At 39.2% G+C, this 21768-nt stretch overlaps 1 protein-coding gene and 1 long non-coding RNA gene across 4 annotated transcripts in view; one reads left to right on the top strand and one right to left on the bottom strand.

Annotated features, from left to right (window-relative positions):
* Window positions 1-863: 863 nt before the first annotated feature.
* SRI (sorcin) lies at window positions 864-17116 on the bottom strand. Of its 2 annotated transcripts, none has more exons than XM_087712638.1 (8): window positions 16959-17116; window positions 7814-7897; window positions 7172-7241; window positions 4964-5070; window positions 4105-4252; window positions 3156-3269; window positions 2341-2399; window positions 864-1760 (listed from the first exon to the last, which is right to left on the bottom strand). In XM_087712638.1, exons 1-8 carry the CDS (start codon window positions 16998-17000, stop codon window positions 1734-1736), a joined length of 651 nt encoding a protein of 216 aa, XP_087568764.1. In that variant the 5' UTR covers window positions 17001-17116; the 3' UTR covers window positions 864-1733. The 2 variants fall into 2 exon arrangements, with proteins under 2 accessions (XP_087568764.1, XP_013907676.1); XM_014052201.2 differs by having other exon boundaries at window positions 1319-1760; window positions 5027-5070; window positions 16959-17115.
* A 220-nt stretch (window positions 17117-17336) lies between these two features.
* Window positions 17337-21768, top strand: part of LOC106537916 (uncharacterized) — a 120287-nt gene continuing 115855 nt past the window's right edge. For both annotated transcript variants that reach the window (XR_015696236.1, XR_001312685.2), the window contains exons 1-2: window positions 17337-17540; window positions 19418-19499. This is a non-coding gene — a long non-coding RNA (uncharacterized LOC106537916). The remainder of the gene's footprint in view (window positions 17541-19417; window positions 19500-21768) is intronic.

Below are 21768 nucleotides of genomic sequence, written 5' to 3'. Positions count from 1 at the left end.
GTATGAACTATGTGGGAGTTCTTAACAAATCAGAAGTTCAGCAGCTTGTGAAAAACTTCCCTGAAAATGCACTCCATTTAAATGTAGATACTCAAAAGAAATTCACATGGTTATCTTTTTCCAGTTGTAGATGAGAAACATCTAGAATTCTGGCAAATTAGAAATGCTCAGGGTGGGGTACATGAGTACAGGTAGTCCTCGACCACAATGGAGTTCGAAATGTATGCTGCTAAGTGAAACATTTGTTAAATGAGTTTTGCTCATTTTATGAATTTTCTTGTCACGGTTGTTAAATGATCATTGCATTTATTAAGTTAGTAACATAGTTGTTAAATGAATCTGGATTCCCTATTGATTATGCTTGTCAGGTCACAAAAACTGATCACATGAGCCCAGGACACTGCAACTGCCATAAATATGACCCAGTTGTCAAACATCTGAATTTTGATAATGTGACTACTGGGTATGCTACAATGGTCATAAGTTTAAAAAATATGACCATTGTAACATTGGATGCCACTGTAACTTTGAATGGACTTTGTGTGCCGTTGTAACTTTGAACAGTCACTTGATGAACTGTTGTAAGTTGAGGAATTTCCTGTACAAATTGTAGTTTCGATGTGGTTCTTTGTAAGAAGTCTAAATCCGTTAAACCTGGTCACCTATCAATCTGTAGGAAGGAAAAGTTTAGGAAAAGTGGAAGGGAATAATTTAAAGAATTTTTCTACTGTAATAATATTCTACAATAAATCTATTCTTATAAAAGAATGTTTTTATAATCAATAGGCTGTAACATTTTAGTCCATATTACTCCTGATGGTACCATTCAATGTATACACAACCAAATATGTCAAGCGAAAGCATTTGTTAAAGCAGTTGTTTATTTAAAACAAAGGATATGTTTTTCAAGAGACACAACATGAAAGTTGTGTTTATTTCAAGGATGGGGAAAAAATCTTTCTAGAGAAAAAATAATGTAGCCAAAATTCTTGTCAACTGCCATTGAAATTCATGATTTGTGCATCACCTTTAATATACCTAGGTGAGGGAACATGTGTTTGAAAACAATAATGAAATGTAGGTAATTATTCTCTCCCTGACCCCCAAAAACTTCCTTGCATGCAGATATGTGATATAGCAGTAGCAGAGTCATGGTAGTGAGGTGGAAAACCATATAAATGGTTAAAATAAAAAAACTAATCTAAAATGGCAAATGGAACTAAATCAGCTCCCAATTGAGCAGTTTCTATGAAATAACTACCAGAGTAAAATATTAAGACAACTAAACACTTAGATAAATCTTTTGCTTACTACTGAGAAAGTGATAAACTTTTAGTTTATTCTGAGTTTTAAAAAACTTCGTAGAAATAAACCTCCATCACATTTTATGAATTCATTCCAATACATTCCTATTTTAACTTCCTAGATAGTACTGATAACAAGGCATATTCCAATGTGATCACCTTTAAATGATACAGGAAAATTAAATGTAAACATGAATAATTTGTTTCCTTTTCTCCTCATGCAAATTATAAATATATAAGGCAGATCCACTCAAACAACATTTATTGTATTTCCTTCTTCCATTAGTTATAAAAACTATAAAACCATATTGATTAATATTTAGAAAATATGCAATTATCACAATTTAGTTACACAGCATATAGGTTTGGCGCAAAGCAAAGTGATGTGGAATGTAGATCCATGCTCATCTGTCAGTCTTCACTCTTGAGTTAGATGCTCATGACACACTGAATGAACTGCCAAAAGAAGAAATTATATCAGGTATAGTTTGTCATCACAATCTTTTTTATGCAAATATCCATTGCAAGATTGCTGTAGTGCAGGGATAGAGGGACTCTATGAATGTACAGCAGTTCAGACTCTTTATTTCTAAAACTCTGTAATGCTGATGTGAATTGAAAATTAGGTTTTAAATTAGACTTCAACAATAGATCTTTACAATTACATGGACTTCTCATTTTTAATATTGTAAATCATTTAAAACCAACTGGAAAATATTATGGCGACCACTTAATGGTGTAGTCAATGCAGTGGCACTTTCAAATACCATCTTGCAAATTCTTGGCAAAAACCGTAATTCTTCTGGTGTAGGCAATAAGGTGTTAGGCTGATCATATTAAGATACCATTATCTGGGAATAGCTTCTAATGAAGGCAGGGGCACAACTATACGATTTTATAAAAAAGTTCAATGGAAGAAGGGATATCTAATATTAAAACTAATTTCAACAACCAATACCAAAATCACTGTTGATAGCTCTTAAGGAAAAACATATTTTGCATCTCTAGCTGGAAAGACCTATTTAGAACCACTTACATCATCATATTGGAAATTCACCATCCCTTGCTGGGCTGCATCCCTTCTTCGAAAACTATCTGTAAAGAAGCAAAACAAAATAAAATAAAATGAATTAGTTGGCAAATCACATGTTAGAAGAAAAAACATAGTCTATTATAACTCTCTGTTTTAGAAAAACCAATTAAAAGTTGACAAACACAAGAAATTGTTTTTTTAACAATAGCAATAGCACTTAGACATATAAAAGTTCACAGTGTTTTAGTCTTCTCTAAGCGGTTTAAAGTCAACCTATTGCCCCCAACAATCTGGGTCCTCATTTTACCAACCTTGGAAGACTGAGTCAACCATGAGCTGGTGAGGATCGAACCCCTGGCAGTCAGCAGAATTAGCCTGCAATACCGCATTCTAACCACTGTACTACCATGGCCCCGAATCAATGATCTACTCATTAATTTAGGCCCAAGGATTAAAATATTAATAAACAAGTTTCACAACTTGTAAATCCACAAGTTCTAATCCCTTATCAATCAAAGACAAAGATTTCCCTTTGGAGTAAAATTATTAATACATGATCTGATGAGTTTAAACTACTATGAGATTAAAACTCAGTTGAACATCAAGCAAAATATGATGTTGGGCTAGCCATCCAGAAAAGTTTTCTCATCCAATGATTGAGAAACCTTTTGTTAAAGATGGTTTAAATTTGTTTTCCTAAGATAAATAGTTATCCCATTTCATCTTACTTTGTGTTTCAGAAAAAAAAAACTTTGACTTGATAAAAGGAGAAATTAAATACCAGTCAAATTCAGCAATTATTGTGAAATAAAACATACCAGTAAGAGCTCTGAGTTTTACACAGCAGGCTATATAGTCATCAAAACTGATCTTCCCACGACAGCTGTATCGTTTCACAATTCCATTGATGGCCTGTGGACTCAATCTAAATCCTAAATAAATAAAAGGCACAAAAGAAAGCAAATATGTTGAATATCCTATATCAGAAATGTCCTTTATTGGGTAATGTGTATTCAGGTAGGACAAAAACACAAGATGACTGAAAAAAATAAGTTGGACAGTTACTTTACTGCGAAATAGAAGAGCAATCTCTAGCATCAGTTTTATTCAAAATTATGTTTCTAGAAGCCTGAGAACAACAGGAAGTCCTGCAAAATGAGATTATGAAAGCATAATTGATAACAATCTTTACCCAAAAAAAAAAAAAAAAAGGAAGCCTCCAAGGAAACCAAGTGGATATATACAGAACTTCTAAAATGCTAAAAGGAAATGGAATGATGTACAGCTCCAAAAGAAAAATTAACAAACAGTCAAGCCATGGTTGTTGCTAGAACTATACCAAATCTATTAATATTTCTGGATCTAATTGAAAGTGCTATTCCTATTCAACTCTGTCTTGGTCAGTCGCCTTGTGGAATACTATATTTAGTGCAAAAGGACTACTAACAAATTTTAATGCAGAGAATAATTTCTCTGAAATGATAGAAAGTGAAAGCTGATGATTAATGGTTAAGAGAACGGAGTATATGTTGCTTGCAGAACAGAAGATTGAGAAGAGGTATATTAACAGTTTCTATTACTACAGAAACTAGAGAGTTTTACAAGGATTAGACTAGATGAAACTTCCCCCGTCTGATGGAATTTTAATACAAATGGAGAATTCTGGAAGTTTGAAGTCCTGAGAAATCAGAAGAATTACAGGTTAGGGGAGATTTGGGATTCTTCTGTAGCCATTAATCCCAGCCAGACAAAAGCACCACCACTCACCCATAGACAACAATGCTTTTTGCAGCTCCTGAGAATCAACTGTGCCACTGCGGTCTGCATCCACACTCATAAAATGCTGCCTCCAGCCATTCAGTATAGCCCAAAGCTCTTTAAATTCATTGAAGCCCATTGTGCCAGACATGTCTCTCTGGATTATTGTTAAGGATCAAAAACACTAATAGTAAAACAAATGCAAAATACTCTGTATTGTTACAGGATTGTAGCTCTGATAACAAGGGGAGATGATCACTCAGGACTTACTTTTGTGTTGAAAAACCATTGAATTCAACTGCAATTCTTTGCACCTTTTGGAGCAAAATCTATGAAAATCAATTTATTTCTTCTCAACACACACACACTAACAGAGCAAAGGATATCAGTGAAACACTTTAATGGAAAAATAATAGCTAATTTTTAAAAGTATATGCCGAGTCTACTCAATTACCAATGAAACATTGATTTCAAACAGTTTCAATACAACATAATCACATTGGCTATCCCATAGATAAAAATTTACACGGAGAGAAAAGTTTGTTTATTAAAACTCTTCTGCTATGGACAATTTTACATAGTGCAGATTTCATACTCTAATCTACAAAATGGTCAGAATAACAGAGTTGGAAGGGACCTTGGAGGTCTTCTAGTCCAACCTCCTGCTCAGGCAGGAAACCCTATATCATTTTGGACAAATTGTTGTCCAATCTCTTCTTAAAAACCTCCACTATTCAATCACTCACAAATTCTAAAAGCAAGTGATTAATTGTTCTAATTGTCAGGGAAATGGAGGGGAGGGAGAGCTCATAATATTCTATGTAAAAGCTAAAAGTGATTTCAGCTGCCAAAGTGTCCTCTCCATTACCTGAAAGCATTTCTTCCAATCCACAAATGCATTAGAAAGCGGAATTAGACAAATGAAGGATACATCAAGCATGGAGATCATGAGTCTGCAAGTTTCTAAATTAAAGGCTGTTTTAAAAAACAGGACAGTAAGTAACAAATAAAGATATCAAAACTGTCACTAATTAATGTGTATTATTTGCCTCTGTAATAATAGGAAAACAATTTTTAAAACAGAGCAACACTTTCCAAAATGCTATGAAATTTCCACCGATTCAAATACAAGTAAAAGGTCCTAAATAAAATTGATTACTTTATCAAATCGAACTTGACCATTAACTATAGATAATCCATTAGTTATAAATTCATTTAGTGACTATTTCAAATTATGACATTCCCCCCAACTATTTACAACACAGTCCTGAGGTTACTAATGTTGCAGCACCATGGTAGTTGCTCACCCTTACGAATGACTGTAGAGCCACTGAAACATTTGTCCTGCCTATTTCCCCACCCCCACCCCACATCCCCACTGGATCTCCAAGGCACTGGGCCTGTGTAGACTCACTTACCTTGCAAAGATCTAGTGAACTGTGTCCTCTCCAGCCTCTCTGCTGCAGTTTCTTTGCTTGCATCCCTGCAGGTTCTGGTTGTCTTTGTAAACCGTTTTTGGCACAAAGAACTAAAGCTGGGAAAGGTGCATATAGTACTCCTGGCTCTGTTCTTCACGCCAAAAGCCTTGAGAAAAGCCAGAGAAGCCTCGGAGGCATGAATGGTTGCATCCTGTGGGCTTCAGTCATCTTTGCAAAAAGCTTTTGGCATGAAGAGTGGTGTGCGCATGTTCCTGGCCTCCATTTTTCACACCAAAAGCTTTACGCTAAAAGCTTTTTCACCAAAAGCAAAGACAACCAGAGCCTGCCTAAACACAATCACTTGCCCACACACGGTTCAGCTGCTTTTCAAGGCTTTTGGCACAAAGAACGATGGCTATCAGTGTGTATGCTCCCTCCCCGCCTCCGTTCTTCGCACCAAAAGCTTTTTGCAAAGACGACTGGAGCCTGAAGGGATTCAGGCAAAGAAACCACAGTAAACAGACTAGAGAGGACACAGTTCGCTTGATCTTCCAAAGGTAAATGCCTGTGGAGACCCAGTAGGGCAGAAAGGAAGGGGAAAACATGAAATACTGTATCTCAGTGGGTCGGGGGGGGGACCTTGGATGGTCAGAAGCACTACCTGGTTTCCCACCCTGATGCACCTCATGTGCATCTGAGCATTTGATTAACTAATGCACTGGGTAAATCAGGGAGTGATCAAGTTCAATTGAATTTGTTGGGTTATGAAAGTTACGAATGTAATTGACAGGCTCTATTACATTTGTAAATTGAGGACTACCAGTATAAGGACATGTCTGTTAGGAATATAATCTAATGGTTGGGTTGGCAATACATAAATCATGTAACAAGGCTATTCTGGTTTCTTTAAATCATATTGTGAAATGTGATTGGTTGCTGTTTTTCCTCAATCGGCCATAAGAAGGAGCCAGAATGACTGTTAGCTCTCTGTTTGTTAGATGCTGGGCTGATCTGATCTGAGTGTTTTGGAAGCTGGCTGTTAGAAAGTGCCATGAGCTATTGTAAGTTTTGCAACTGCTAGCAAACTTTGATTACTGGACTGATTATATGTTACTGGACTATGTTATTTGGATTATCCCTTAACTGAAATACATTGATAACTGACTGTCTTATCCGTGTATGACTTGGACAATTTGATGGACTCTGATACCTCTATTTTCACGAAAGTAAAAGCCTATTTAAACTGCAGTGCCTCTGTATGCTGGCTTGTGTGTTCTCCAATACAATTCTCACAACACTTCTCTGAACGCACTCGCTCTCACAGCGGAGAGCTTACCTAACAATGTCCATGTTATTTTCACAGCAACATGTGGAAGGGGTTGATTCTTGCTTTCTTCCAAAATGCTTTTTTAAACTTTCCAGTCTATTCTACTAACCTGAACTTTCATGGTGTACTTCGATCACAGTATTAATCATATCTGGCCATGTCAAGGTAATGAGTTGTGATCTACAATACCCATAATGCCAAACCACGGTCAAGCTAAGCGGGTCATGTGGGAATTCAACTAATCTTTGACTTCTCATTCAAGGATCCATGAAAATTTATATTACAGTTAAAGTCTTATACATAGGAGTGTTATTTAATTTGCTAAACTTACGTTTATAGGAACCAGCAATTCCTGACTGAGTCAGACATTTTTGTAGCTCATCAGCATCTATTTGCCCATCCTTTGAAAACACAAACAATGTCAATCCAGCTTTATTTTCTCATGCCCCAAACATTTCTCCTTTTCCCAACAAGATAGTAGGTATTACGGGATCAAGGACATGATCAGATTGTGACATATGAATGGGGACATTCATATATAGTGCTACTTGGGCATAAAAGAACAAACAGGAATGTTCTCTGTGTCCTTGGCAAGGAAATCTCTGATCCTTGGTTGCAACAATTGTTATACAATTCTTTCCAGTATTCTTTCTTCAATGCAACCATAACAAGTGTAAATTACTGCTTTCCATTCAGATGAATGAATGGTGGAGTGCAGCTGTGAAGATATGCCCACTGAGGAAAAAGTATGCAAAATTAATCAGTTGATAATAAAATAAAGGCAAGACATATACACACTTCAAAAAAAGAGCTATATTGTATGTTCCTTAATCCATTTTTATACTTTGCAAAAGACACATTTTATATTTTGAATAAACGTAAGAAACGTAAGAAATTTTTAACCAGTTAAAAATTAATTAACAACATATATCTGAATCAGCAATCTTGTTATCATAAGATAGAAAAATCATACCTGCCCAGCTACTGCAGCAAAATAACCATATAATGGATCTTGAGCCTGACCAGGAAATGCTGGTCCACCTGGAGCACTTCCATACTAGAAATGGAACAAAATACAAGTATTAATTTTTTTACTAACTTAAATTGCATATAACCAAAATACATGAATATTTAAGAAGCATTTAAAACAAATATGGTTTCAATAGACTGACATAGACCATTCTATGTCTGACTGCATGCATCAACAAATACTTTACATTATCCAGAAAAAGGTCAATTTAATCCATCAGAATGCAGAATAACGGGAAAGGCTCATGGGAGTCTTTTAATCCAACCCCCTGATGAAGCCTATACCAGTCCAGATAAATGGATGTCCAATCTCTTCTTTAGAATCCCTAGTGATGGAGCACCCTCAATTTCTAAAGCAACCCATGTTCTGGAGGCAATCAATGTTTCCTTTGGTACTTTATATACTGTATTTTCCGGACTATAAGATGCACCAGAGTATAAGACGAATTGTGATTTTGAAGGGGTAAATTTTAAAAAAAGGTTTTGCACTCTGCAGGCCTCCTGTCAGCTCTGTTTCACTATTTGCTTTCAGCTGCCATTGAAACTGGGAGGGGGGGTATTTGGGAGGGGATATTTTGGTACAGGAGACATTGTTAAGAGGGAGTTTTGTTCTCACCATCTACTGTGCATGCTGATGGCTGATGTTTAGAGTTGGTCAAGGCCAACCATCCTGCATACCAACCTGATGATGCTTCTTGGAGATGCAACCCACATAATACTTGAGGGATTTGCAGATTGGACAATGAGATGGGGGTTACCAGGGGGAGGGAGTTGGACAAATATTGATATGTATGATTTCACGCGCTTTTGCCTCAGTCCTTGTTTTAATTAGCTGCTATCTTTTCATAAACAGTAAAAGTACTCTTAGCTCTGCAAAATGGAGTTGAGTGGTTTCTTTCTTGGTTGCTGAAGGAGGCCAGCTTGACATTAAGCAAGGTTTTGCACTCATCTCAGAGCTAACACCTTCTGAGGGGAGTGTAATAAAACCAAAACATTCAAAGGAATGTCCAACCTAGTGACCAGGAAGATGACATGGTGGCGGCCGGATCCTCGTGTCCCTTGGAGACGGAGCAGATGGCGGAACTGAATTTGGAGGAAAGGTCCGTCCGCCCCAGGTGGTCATTGAGATTGGGACAGAAGTATGACCCTGAGGAAATTCCGGCTGGAGTTACAACAAGGTAACATCGGGTGGCCGCTCCTTTATTGTTTCTTTAAGAAAAGAAAGATGGCTCTTTTTGTCTACGTCAACTACAAAAACCTCAACAGTATTTGCATAGAAAATGTATACCCTCTCCTGCTAATGAAGGACATGTTGGCCCAATTGGTTAAAGGAAAACTCTTCATGAAATTGGACCTAAGAGAGGCCTATTAGAGTCAGAATCAAAGAGGGAGATGAATGGAAAACTGCTTTCAACTGTCCTTTGGGATGTTTTCAATTCAGGGTACTCCCTCTTGATCTGCAGGGGGCGCCAGCAGTTTTCATGCAATTAATAAACAAAGTTTTATATGAACACCTGTACAAAGGTGTGATGGTCTACCTTGACGACATCCTTATCTACATGGAAACACGTGATGAACACGTGACTTTAGTGCGATCAGTACTCAAGAAACTCTGGGTAGCTGAACTTTACGCCCAATTGTTTAATTTTAATTTCATTAAGAGAAGATTGATTACCTTGGCTACTGTATCTCCCATAATGGCATCAAGATGTGTGCGGGGAAAGTCCAGGCTGTCACTGAGTGGGCATCTCCTCGCACCCGCAAACAATTACAACTTTTTTGGGGATTTGCGAATTTTTATCGTCAATTTATTCCCTCATTCACCAGCATTGCTCTGCCCATTACAAATCTCCTAAAATCTAAAGGGGAGGCCAAACCCAGACCGGGTAAGCCTTTGAATTGGACTAAAGCGACTCTTTGCAGCTGAATCTATTTTGAAACACCCGGATATGGAGGCACCATTTATCGTTCAAGATGATGCCAGTGATGTGGCGGTGGGGGCAATATTACTTCAAATGAACGCTGATGGAAAATTGCGGCCATGCGCCTACACCTCATGTAAGCTTAGAGAGACAAAGAGGAGATGGGCTATATGGGAAAAAGAAGCTTTTGCTGTCAGATGGGTTTTGATGACCTGGCGACATTTCCTAGAAGGGGCAAAACACCCTTTTGAAGTATGGACTGATCATAAAAATTTGGAGGCATTGAAAACCCTGCATAAAAACAGGTGTGTTGGGCATAACACTTCAACTGTTTCAACTTTACCCTCAAGTACATTCTGGGGGGGGGGGAGAACTTCATGTCTGATGCCTTGTCTAGGCTTCCCCAGTACAACAGCTCTAAGCTGAGCGTTCACCAGTCATCCCAGCAAAAAGTCTGGCTGTCCCGGTGGTTACTAGGAGCCAAGGCACAGCAAATTTAGAGGTCACTACAGACCTAATGTACAAACTCAAGGAAGGCCTTGAGTCCAATGACTGGTTCAAGGACATTCAAACGAATGCACCATGAAAGATGGACTGGCGTGGGGAGGAGCTAAATTGTATGTTCCTGCTGACCTGAAACCTATTCTTCAACGGACCCAAGATTCGAGAATGGTGGACCATTTTGGATCTGTAAAGACTTTGCATCTAATTAAGAGGCAATTTTGGTGGCCTTCATTGAAAAAAGACATTGAGTACTACACAGCCAGTTGTCCCATTTGTGCAGCCGCAAAATGACCACCGGGGAAGCCCCGGGGCTTTCTCCAAAGTGTGGTCCGCCCTGAGGCCCCATGGAAGGAGATATCGATGGACTTCATTGTTGAATTGCCAGAGAGTCTAGGAAATACCGTGATTTGGGTTATCACCAACCTGTTTTCCAAACAAGTTCATTTTGTACCGTTCCAAAATCCCATCAGCTAAGTCATTAGCTAAGTTATTTATTTCACATGTGTATCGGTTACATGGAGTGCCTGAACGCGTAATTTTGGATAGGGGGGGTCCAATTAACCTCCCTCTTTGGAAGGAGTTTCTGAAGTTAAATTGGCTCTGCCCAGGGGCTAAGCTCCGCCCACCATCCCAGACTAATGGGGCTTGTGAACGGACTAATTCTGTTTTGGAACAGTACCTCCGGTGTTTCATTAATTATGAGCAAGATAATTGGGCTGAACGGTTACCACATGCTGAGGTGGCGTACAGTAACTCTGTGCACAGCAGTACCGGCTTGACCCCATTTAGATTTGTGTTTGGGCAAGACTGTGTGCCGATTCCTGAGTTACCTCAAGAGAAACCACAAATTCTGTCCCTCTCTGAGTGGATCAACTTCGCCAATTTTGGCCCATGACCCGCAAGGCATTGGAGGCTGCTCACCAGGCGCACAAGAAACAGGCTGATAAAAAGAGGGGAAAGCCGAAAGAGTACAAAGTGGGGGATCAAGTGTTTTTGTCCAAGTTTCTGCAAACCACCCAAAAATTAAAAAAAACCTGGGACCTAAGTATGTCGGTCCATTCCCTATTGTGAAAATCATAAATCATGTTTCTGTACAATTGGAGTTGCCAAAGAATCTTAGGCAGATTTATCCTGTGTTTCATGTGAACCTGTTGAAACCAGAGCACACTTTTTCCTTCCTGGCATCGTCCACCTCAACCTGCACCCCCAGCTCCTCTTCTTATTGAGGGAGAGCAGCATTTTGAAGTTAAAGAAATCTTGGACTCGTAGACTTTTGCAGAAGTTCTATGCCAAGTGCCCTGATAAGCGTTGATGTTATTTGAAATGTACATATTTTATGTTGTCTTTTCTATTATTTTAGTTTTTCTTGCAGGGCTGACTTCTCTTCCTGAAGGAGGGCCTCCTGTCAGCATCTGTTTTGCTATTCGCTTTCGGCTGCCATTGAAACGGGGAGGCTGGTATTTGGGAGGGGAAGTTTTGGTACAGGAGAGATTGTTAAGAGGGAGTTTTGTTCTCACCATCTACTGCGCATGCTGATGGCTGGGAGTTGGCCAAGGCTAACCGTCCTGCATACCAACCTGATGATGCTTCTTGGAGATGCAACCCGCATGACACCTGAAGGATTTGCAGATTGGACAATGGGATGGGGGCTTGGGAGAGACGACATTTTCATGAGAGCAGGTCTGAAAGAGAAGCTGATTCCCTGATCTAGAAGAGAGACCTGCAGAATACCTGTCTCGCCCAAGGGGGGCTCTGGGGGAAGACAGTGGAGGTGATCAGGATGGGGAGCCAATCTCCTCCCATTAGTCTGCATAAAGTTGCAGGCAGCCCCCGATCAGACGATCTCTCTGGCGCACACTTGCTGTACCTGAACTAGTAGTTGTTGGAACCACCACGAAAGGACTTCCGAAAGGAGCCCTGGTGTTGTTGCTTGCCACGGGACCCAAAGGTGTTCCTGTCTTGGCCCCTATCGCTAGATTGATTGTAGGACCTCTAATAGGAAAAAGAGGTAGAAGCCTGAGCGTTATCCTGGCACCAAAAGGCCTGTTTCCTGAAGGAACCAGAGCCCTTCCTCTCATTCTTTTTGTGAATAGAGGGAAGGATTTTTCATTTATCCTGTCTCTATCAAAAAAAATTCTAAGGAATCTCCAAAGAGATTCCCCCCTTTGAATGGGGCTGAGGCCAGCTTCCACTTAGCTTTCATTTCCACCTGCCAGTGGTGGAGCCATAGCAGGTGGCGTGAGGTCACATTAGAAGCCAGCGTTCTAGAGGCGAACTTTGCCACATTCAAGGGGGCATCCACGGAATATTCCACAGCTGTAATGATCTTATTGAGATCATGACCCCACCGAGATCTCTCCGAGGGAGGCTTAGATCTCAACTGCCGTAATCAGAGTAAGGATGCCCTTGTGAAGAAGGAAGTGGAAGTTGATGCCTCAATGGCTCAGGCAGCTGCCTGATGAGTCTTATGACAGGCTTTTGTTCTCCGCTTTAAGATAATCTAAAAGGTCTTCCAGTAGGGTTGAGTTGGAAGTCAAGGACACCGCCGGGGCATCCACTTCTGGCAATTTCAAAATGTTCCACATTTTAGATTCTGAGGAGTAAAGTTTTCTCCCCCCACTGGGATTGGCCAATGTTCCTGGCTGTGCCCACTGGCTGCACAACATCCATGAACAGGTCAGGGACCAGAATGAGTTCCAGATCCGGAGCATTCTCCTTAAATAGTCCCTCCTTAGGGTCCTGGGAAGTAGAGGGTACAGATTTATCCTTAGGTTTAGCTGGGCCTAGCTCTGTGGAAGCCCTGGCCTTATGCAAAATAGCCTTAAACAAAGACACTTTGAAGAGGCCAGTGAAAGCAGGCTTATCGGGGGGGGGGCATATCCTCATCCTCCAATAATTCAAACTCATCTGCATTCTCCTCCTCCTAGGCTGACACCTCCATTGTAACAGAGGTACCATGAGAATTGGGCGGCCATTAAAAAGTGCGCGAAAAGGTCGCTTCCAAAATGGCCACCGCGCTCGTCAGAGCCTCAGAGACACCGTCACATCACCTGGATTCTCTGGAGGCTCCTGATGCCGTTCCTGCACCCACCAGTAGCTGCCGGACAAGTGGTCTCTGCTATCTTGACCGCTGTGTGCGACCAGCAGCAGGTCGAGTTTCCAACATTTACCTCAGCAAGCTTTTTAAAGAAAATAAACTTCAAGGAAGGTTCTAACCTTATTCTACCTGAACAGACTACTCTAAGAAAATAAAAAATCCTAAATCTACTGTGAATTATTTGGAGAGTTATAGTCTATCTTCAAAGGACTGAGTAGCTCCCCAAATTTTGTCTTAACGGGCGGACTGAGTTTTAAACTGCCCTCAATGAGGGAAAGGGGGTGTGGTCAAAGAAAAATCTACTCAGTCCTAGAGCAGATAGACTGTATTTAACCCATGCTTGGACTCTCCAAGCAGCGCACAAGAGAATGCTTATTCAGTGTATAAGACATCCGATTTTCATCCTCTTTTTTTAGACCAGTATAACCCAAAGCGTCTCATTTCTATAACAAATGCACACATTTTGTAATTGGCACATATTAGGCCTTTCAGTTATATGAATCTTGAGATGGAAAGAAAATATTTTTCATCAAAAGGGAAAAAACCCAGAGGACTAGAATCCAGGAGAAAAATACTTAGCTGGTTTTAGGAAACTAGAGCCCTGATATCTGTAAAATATTCCTGAATATAGGTAGTCCCTTACTTACAATAGTTCATTTATTGACAGTTCAATGGCAGTGAAAACTGTGACTTATGACCACAAATCATAAATGGGGGAAAATGTCACCTAACAAATGTCTCATTTAACAATAAAAAATTGGACTCAATTATGGTGGTAAATCAAGGACTACCTGTAAAAGGTAAAGGTTCCCCTTGTACATATGTGCTAGTCGTTCTCAACTGCATTTCAAAGCCGAAGAGCCAGTGTTGTCCGAAGATGTCTCTGTTGTCATGTGGCCAGCATGACTAAACACTGAAGGTGGACAGAACACTGTTACCTTCCCACCAAAGGTGGTCCCTATTTTTCTACTTGCATTTTTATTTGTTTTCGAACTGCTAGGTTTGCAGAAGCTGGTACAAGTAACAGGAACTCACTCTGTTACACAGCGGTAAGGATTCGAACCCCTGCCATAGGTTTGCCATCACTGCCCTATATTAAATTGTGACCATGATTTTACAAACCAAAATTAGGTTGTCTCATCACACTAAGCCAAAAGTAAGCAAACCATAATAGTTTAGTAAAATAGGTAAGGAGGAACAAAAATTCAACTCATGTACCCTTTGATTGTAATAAGCTAGGATTATCTTGAAACAAATCTCTTAGCAGAGCTGTTTGTTTTATACAAGGAAATGCCTTCTTTGTTTAGCAAATCTATTCATTAAATATGTTCCAAATGTCATAAGTTGGTAAAAGGAAGTAAGTAGGCATATACAAATTCACTGAGTTGCCATAGTGAAAGATTTTAAAAATGCACCTGACATTCACATTGGCTTTTTACTTGTGAAAGGACGAAGATCACTTTGCCAGCAATTGGTAACTGCCCCTCTGCCTATATGGACTCATAAATCAATAAATCCTTTGCAACATTCATAGTTTTAAATACTAGATTTTACGCAGTACAGTAAGGCAGAATTCAGCCTTACATGTTTGCCCAAGATTAATTTAAGAAATTATAGGTGCACGTTTAATATGGATATATTTGTATTTAATTTAATCATAATTATTTTTCTTATTAAAAATTATATTATAAAAATTTGCAATGGTTTGGGCTAGGAAGAGACAACTGGCAACCAAGTATTTCTAAAGGGCAGCTTGGTGGTTAAGTCAACTTTTCTTCTGATATGCAGTTCAATTTTTATGCAGGAAAAAAGCTAAAGCTACAAAAAATGGATCACCAAAATAAATACTAAATTTTTGATAGTAGATTTGGGTAAAGGAGACACTTAAAAAAACTTATTTATATTCACCATTTTTTTTTTGCTTTCTCTTTTTATATAGTCATAAGTGATATGTTGTCACTTAACAATATTTTCAGAACCATACATTAAATGTAGCTCTCACTTCTCTTGCCTCCCCAGAAGCATCAGGGTTATTTAGAAGTTAGTCCATTAAAAAATCAAATTAGATCAGAAACACTAAATGTCCCCTCCCAGCCATAAAGCTGACTTGGGCCTTGAACAAAATCTTGTAATTCAAGTTCAATTTCTACAGAATTACTAGATCATCAATCACAGGGAGGTAACGATGACATGGTTCATTGCACTGATCTGTTTCAGGAAAGGATATTTACACAATAACAACGGAAAGTTGATGCAACCCAAGTGTGAAACAGAAGTTCAACTGGGCAAGCAGAGATACCCGATACACTGAGCCAAGGTGGCGCAGTGGTTAAATGCAGCACTGCAGGCTACTGCTAGATCAGCAGGTCAGCGGTTCAAATCTCACCGGCTCAGGGTTGACTCAGCCTTCCATCCTTCCGAGGTGGGTAAAATGAGGACCCAGATTGTTGGGGGCAATATGCTGACTCTCTGTAAACCGCTTAGAGAGGCCTGAAAGGCCTATGAAGCGGTATATAAGTCTACTGCTATTGCTATACCTTGGATATTTAAAATCTAGTTATTTTTTTTATTCAGATGATGGTTTTCTCTTTAAAACAACCCTATATAAATGTGGAAGCTGGACTAACTTGAGGATTGACATCCTGTCTACATGAGTTCTATTTCAAACACGTGCAGCTGAAATCATAAAGCCATTAAGATAATACAATTCAAACCACCTTATTCCATATTTTAGAGTACTATTATGCAAATAGAATAATCTACTTCTTTGCAATACTATGCAACTTACACCATAAATAAAATCTTGAGGATCCCAATGCAAAGAAAGTGCATTCATTTAAATCTTGATAAGTTAATAGTTTGGTACACAAAGAAATTAAAAATAATTCGTTAAAACACACTGGATCTGCGTTGAAGTCAAGATTCAGGGTTGCCTTTTGTTTAGGTTTAGGAAATTACACGGTATGAGCTCTATACGAGCTTTATTCAGATCACTATAGATACCTTGCTTCTCCCTTAGCTAGCAGCCTCTAGAAATTGCACAATAGTCTATCTTAAGGCCTTGCCCTCAAACACAACAGTTGTAGCTTAGTATATCGATCCATTTACTGGATGCTAGGTACTGGTTACCGAGCAACCAATAGCTTGCTGGATAAACCAAGGTGCAGGAAAATATGATTTAGCGTAAATGTGCAAACCCGATCAGGTGTACTGACGATTACTGGCAGAGCCTGTGGAATTTTACAAAGGGCGGAGGCTTTTTCGAGTCTTCCTGTAAATCGAAAGCGGGACTTTCTAAGCGCCCATCGCGAGTGGTTCTGGCTTTGCAAATTCCACCGGACACCCCCCCCCCCCCGCATCAAGTCAGTTCCCGCTGGAGGGCCCGTCAAAGCGGCTTTCTGACTCCGGCTTAATTCAGAGAGGTTTTTCCTCCTCCCTTCGCGGTTCCATCTTCCACATCCCTCTAGCTAATGTAACCAGGCAAACCGCTTTCAACAAGCGAAGTCAAACCGTTCCCCCGAGGGCGCCAAAAGGAGGGTCCGAGGAGGCGCTTCAAAATGCCTTACCCCTCCCTGGTAATAGCCGCCTCCGGGACCAGAATACGCCATCGTCTGCAATTAGTTACTCTTCACAAACCACCGGCAACCTCACTGTGACCTCTCGACGCTGTCCAAAACCGGAGGAAGTCCGGATCAAACCATTCGCACGAAAGGAAGGGATTGGAAAACGTTTCTCCGAGGGGAAACTGCGAGGGGCGCTGCGTTTCCGGCCATAGATTTGCCCTTCGGTCTCGCCATTCCTTACCCGTGTTGTATAAAATGGGGCAAAGCACCTAGCATTACCCCCCTCCTCTTTTCTGATGACAATGGTATAAGCCGGACGTCCCCCTTTTTTAAAATATATATATATATATATATATTGAAACTATGTTTGAGGTGGTGAAACTAAGTATTTAAAATCTGGATGGCAGTTTCCGGAAGAGGAATGAACAAATGTTTGCGCGCATGGATACTTAGAAATATTTGCTTTATGAACGTTCCAAGGATGATGCGGGGCGTGGGAAAGGAAGGATAAGCTACTACATCGTCATGCCATACGTAGATACAGAGCTTTACCATTTATTGATCCGTGGGATTTAGTCCTTCAACGTAGGTCTTCCTCGACCGTGTTGTTGGGCTACACGTTACTCATTCATAAGTTCCATGTGCCTTGGTGGGACATTATCTCCCAGGATTGCTTCCAGACATATTCGTTGTTTGGCAGCAAATCCTGCTGTATTTAGAAGCGTGTACCCCAAACAAAGGGACGCGGTGGCCCAGTGGCTAAGATGCTGTGCTGTCAGTTCGGCGGTTCGAATCCCTAGCGCGGGGTAACGGAGTGAGCTCCTTTTACTTGTCCCAGCTTCTGTCAACTTAGCAGCTGGAAAGCATGTAAAAATGCAAGTAGAAAAATAGGGACCAATTTGGTGGGAAGCCTTCAGTGTTTAGTCATGTTGGCCACATGACAATGGAGACATGCACTGGCTCTTCGGCTTTGAAACTGAGATGAGCACTGCCCCCTAGAGTCGGGAATGACTAGCACATATGTGCGAGTGGAACCTTTACCTTGACTCCAAATAAGCATCTAGAATTTCATCCTTTAATTCATCACCTGCATAGAAGACACCAGAGGGACAGAAAAAGGTGGTGTGGTGCTGAAATGCAAGCTATGCACTTTTTCTATGAGTGCTATGATACTTCATGCACACCAAAAAAGAAGTAGCAATAACCTGATAATGATGAAGATGGTTTAAGGCAGGGCTGTCAAGCTCATGGTCCATGAACCAGATGCATTATGTGCTGGCCACACCACCCATACCTGGTTTAGTGAAGGGAAAATTCACGAAACGTCAAGTGAGAATGCCGTGATGACATCAGTTTGACACCCCTGGTTTAAGGAAAATGCAAGTAGTCCTTGACTTATAGCCATGTGTTTATCAATTGTTCAACGTTATGACAATGCTGAAGAAAGTGATTTATGACTAGTTCTTGTATTTTATTGTTACAGTGTCCCTGTAATCCCATATTCAAAAATTGGACATTTTGTGATTGGCATGTATTTAACACTTCTCTAGTGTCCCAGGGTCATGTGATCGCCATTTGTGACCATCCCAACCAACTTTCAACAAGCAATGTTAATGGGGAAAGCCAAATTTGGTTGGACAGTTGTGTGACTCACACAAAGGTCATGGCAAAAAAAATGATTGTAGCAAAAAAGGGCCTTAAAATCAATTGTGAGTCATTTAATAACCATCTTGCTTAGAGATGGAAGTCCTAGTTCCAACTGTGGTTGCAAGTCGAATCCAGGAAGTCCATTATTAATTTAAACTCCTATAGGACTATGAATAGTTTTTTTAAGGTTGACATATTTGAAAATGCCAATTAGGTTTATTCAATAAATCATGGTTTAGCATTTTATGTAAATTATTATTACAAATTATATAATTATCTTTGGAAAATATTGTAGAATATTATTTGCTAACAGCCCTGCACACAACCAAATCAATGTGCTACTACAAAATATTTATTTTAAAAACATTAATGGTCAATGGATAACTTACATAAGAGTAATTCAAGGCCACTTTTTCATATTTCTGTGTCTTTGATAATTTTTAAATATTTTAATTTATAAAAAATTACACTAAATTACTAAATTACACTAAGTCACTTTTTTGCAAAATATTTGGATCAATTTTGGTCAATGATGAGCATATCACAGCTTTGCTAATCCTATATTTACTTAGAAGTAAATTTTGTATTTATTCAGTGTTTTCTAGGGAAAATGTATCAGGAATGCAATCCTATTTGCAAAGTAATATCTGAAAGGAGGCAAAAAATAAATGATAAATTAATGTGTGAGATTATTTGAAGAGATTAAAGATCAAAGTTGTTATTGTTTACATGTTTATATGTTGCTTCTGGTAGATTTTAATGATTTTTAAAAAAAATTAAGCTTGAATGTTGTAACTTTAAATATTTGTTTATAGGAATGAAATCCTATTTGCTTTAAAGAAGATTTCTCACCGTTATGACATGGAAGTTTTCGAAAATAAGCTCCCTAGAACTACAGTAAGTACATCTAAGACCCCACGTGTTTCTGTTCTGTATGCAGAAAGTGGCACATACTCAATTAAGGCCAAAAGAATTGTTATGGCATTTAATTACTAGTTAGGCACATCATATTGTTCTTTTTGAATCCAATGACGTGGTACTTGTTGGTTTACACCCTTAACTATTCATGTGCATTGTTTTGTTTTTTCCAAATATTTTTTGAATTTAAATAATGTAAACAGTAGTTCACTAAATAAAACTGATTTTAGACATTTTACTCATTTTTCTAATTTTTCATACATTGTCCTTTGGTACATCTTTAGTACTACCCAAATAATATTGTGAATACTGTTTAAGGTGGGTAATATCTCCATCATTTAAAGAGGCAATTATCATATTATGATTTCAGTCAATGTCTTCTCTCCCTACTAGGGAGAGCTACTGAAATTCCTTAAAAAGAACCATAAAGTATACATTTGTGTCTATGTTCCAATAAATCTATTGAAATTTTTGGAATTTTCCCTTGAGAATTCTGGCCTTGAATTGCAGAAAACTGAATATTTAATGAGTTTAAGAAATAAACTTTTTAATGGAGTTTTACTGCAGATGTTATTAAAAGTTTTAATATTTTAATATTTATAATTGTTATTTATTTATAACACCATATAAGTTTTATTTATTTTTTATGTAGACTAATATTTTTTAATTATGGTTGGTTATAATTCTGGCTTGGAATTCTGGGAATTGAAGTTCACACATCTTAAAGTTGCCTAGGTTGAGTCTCAGCATCCAACTGAGTAGCTGAATTACTCTTACTGTTAGGAAATTTGTTTTCTAACATTCATTTGGAAACTGCTTTCCAAAAGATAATATCTCTCATCCCCTCTCCTGAACTTTGGCATAATAGAGAACATCTTTTTATGTGTGACAACATTTCAAATATTTGAAGTGTGCTATCATATTCCATTCACATTACCTATTTTCTTTTCTCAATCAAAACGTGCCAGCTCCTTCAGTTTCTCTGCATATTTCTAATCCATTATCATCTATCTTGCCCTATTTGAATTTATTACATTTTTTCTGAAATATTTATATATATTATCCAAAACTGGATAAAATATTCAAGGTGGGGTTTTATTGATACAAATATATATGGAAGTTTAACATACTGTGACTTGGAAAATATAGTTATGTTGATGCAGCCTAAAACTGCATTTGTTTTTTAAAATCTTTTTCAAATAAACACAATTTGCAATCAGTTGTTGATCTTTCTTCCAGCTATTGTTACCAAGGCATATATTTCCCACAAGCTATACACCAAGTAAAGAATTTGCTTTCACCTTTGTTAAACTTAATTTTGTTAATCCATTTCCTTTAATCTATCACTTTTACACGATCCCATTTAACTTTGTGACATCTGCAAATTGTAAACATTACTTTCTGTTGAAGAGTGTAGGATCCCAGAATGAATCTTGTTGCACTCCACACTTAATGCATCCCTCTGATTTGATTAAAAAAAACATTGATGGGCATCTTTGATTTTGATTTTTCAAGTCAGTATGCTACCCCCTTCACATTTCCCAGTCTGATAATGAGAATATCATGTAGTAATACTATGTTTCTCCCAAAATAAGATCTGTTCTGAAAATAAGCCCTATCATGTTTTTGTGTGTGCCCCCAATATAAGACTTATTCCCAAAATAAGCCATACTTAAGTGCCTACACAACCGACCAGCCACCGATTCAGCCTGGTTACTTGTGGTGCCACGGCCATAAAATGAGGGGGGTGAAATTGCCCCATGTGCCCTCAACCAGCTTATCTTAGGGCTTCCGCAGCCAGGCCATCCATATACTGGATAGGGCTCAACCAGCCCTATCCAGCAGGACCTTGCATGGTCGCTGGCCCACTTCTGCTTACTTGTGTGGGAGCAATGGAGTAGGAGGCTGAGCATAGTGTTGGTGCCAAGGCCGTGAGGCAAGGGATGTGTAGGGGTATGGATGGCCTGGCTGTGGGAGCCCTGAGGTAAGCCAGTGTGGGGTGCATGGTACAGCTCTCTTTGTGGACATGTTATCAGCACATTGCTTGGTCTCCTGCTCTGTTGCTAATGTGTGAGCAAACAGAGGAAGTGGGCTGGCAGCCACTCGAGGTCTTTCTGGACAGGGTTGCTGGAGCTGCGGCAACGAGGCAGGTATTGGAGCATGGGTGTCCTGGCTGCGGGGGCACTAAGATAAACTGGTATGGGACATGTGGGGCAGCTCCATCCCTCTGCTTCGTGGCAGCACTGGT

Source organism: Thamnophis sirtalis, unplaced genomic scaffold, assembly GCF_051295495.1.
Source record: "Thamnophis sirtalis isolate CommonGarterSnake01/CBP01778 unplaced genomic scaffold, rThaSir2_p1.2 scaffold_4, whole genome shotgun sequence".
In the NCBI taxonomy this organism is placed as follows: Eukaryota; Metazoa; Chordata; class Lepidosauria; order Squamata; family Natricidae; genus Thamnophis; species Thamnophis sirtalis.
Note: the sequence above shows the minus strand (reverse complement) of the source record. Positions and strands in the feature narration are given on the sequence as shown.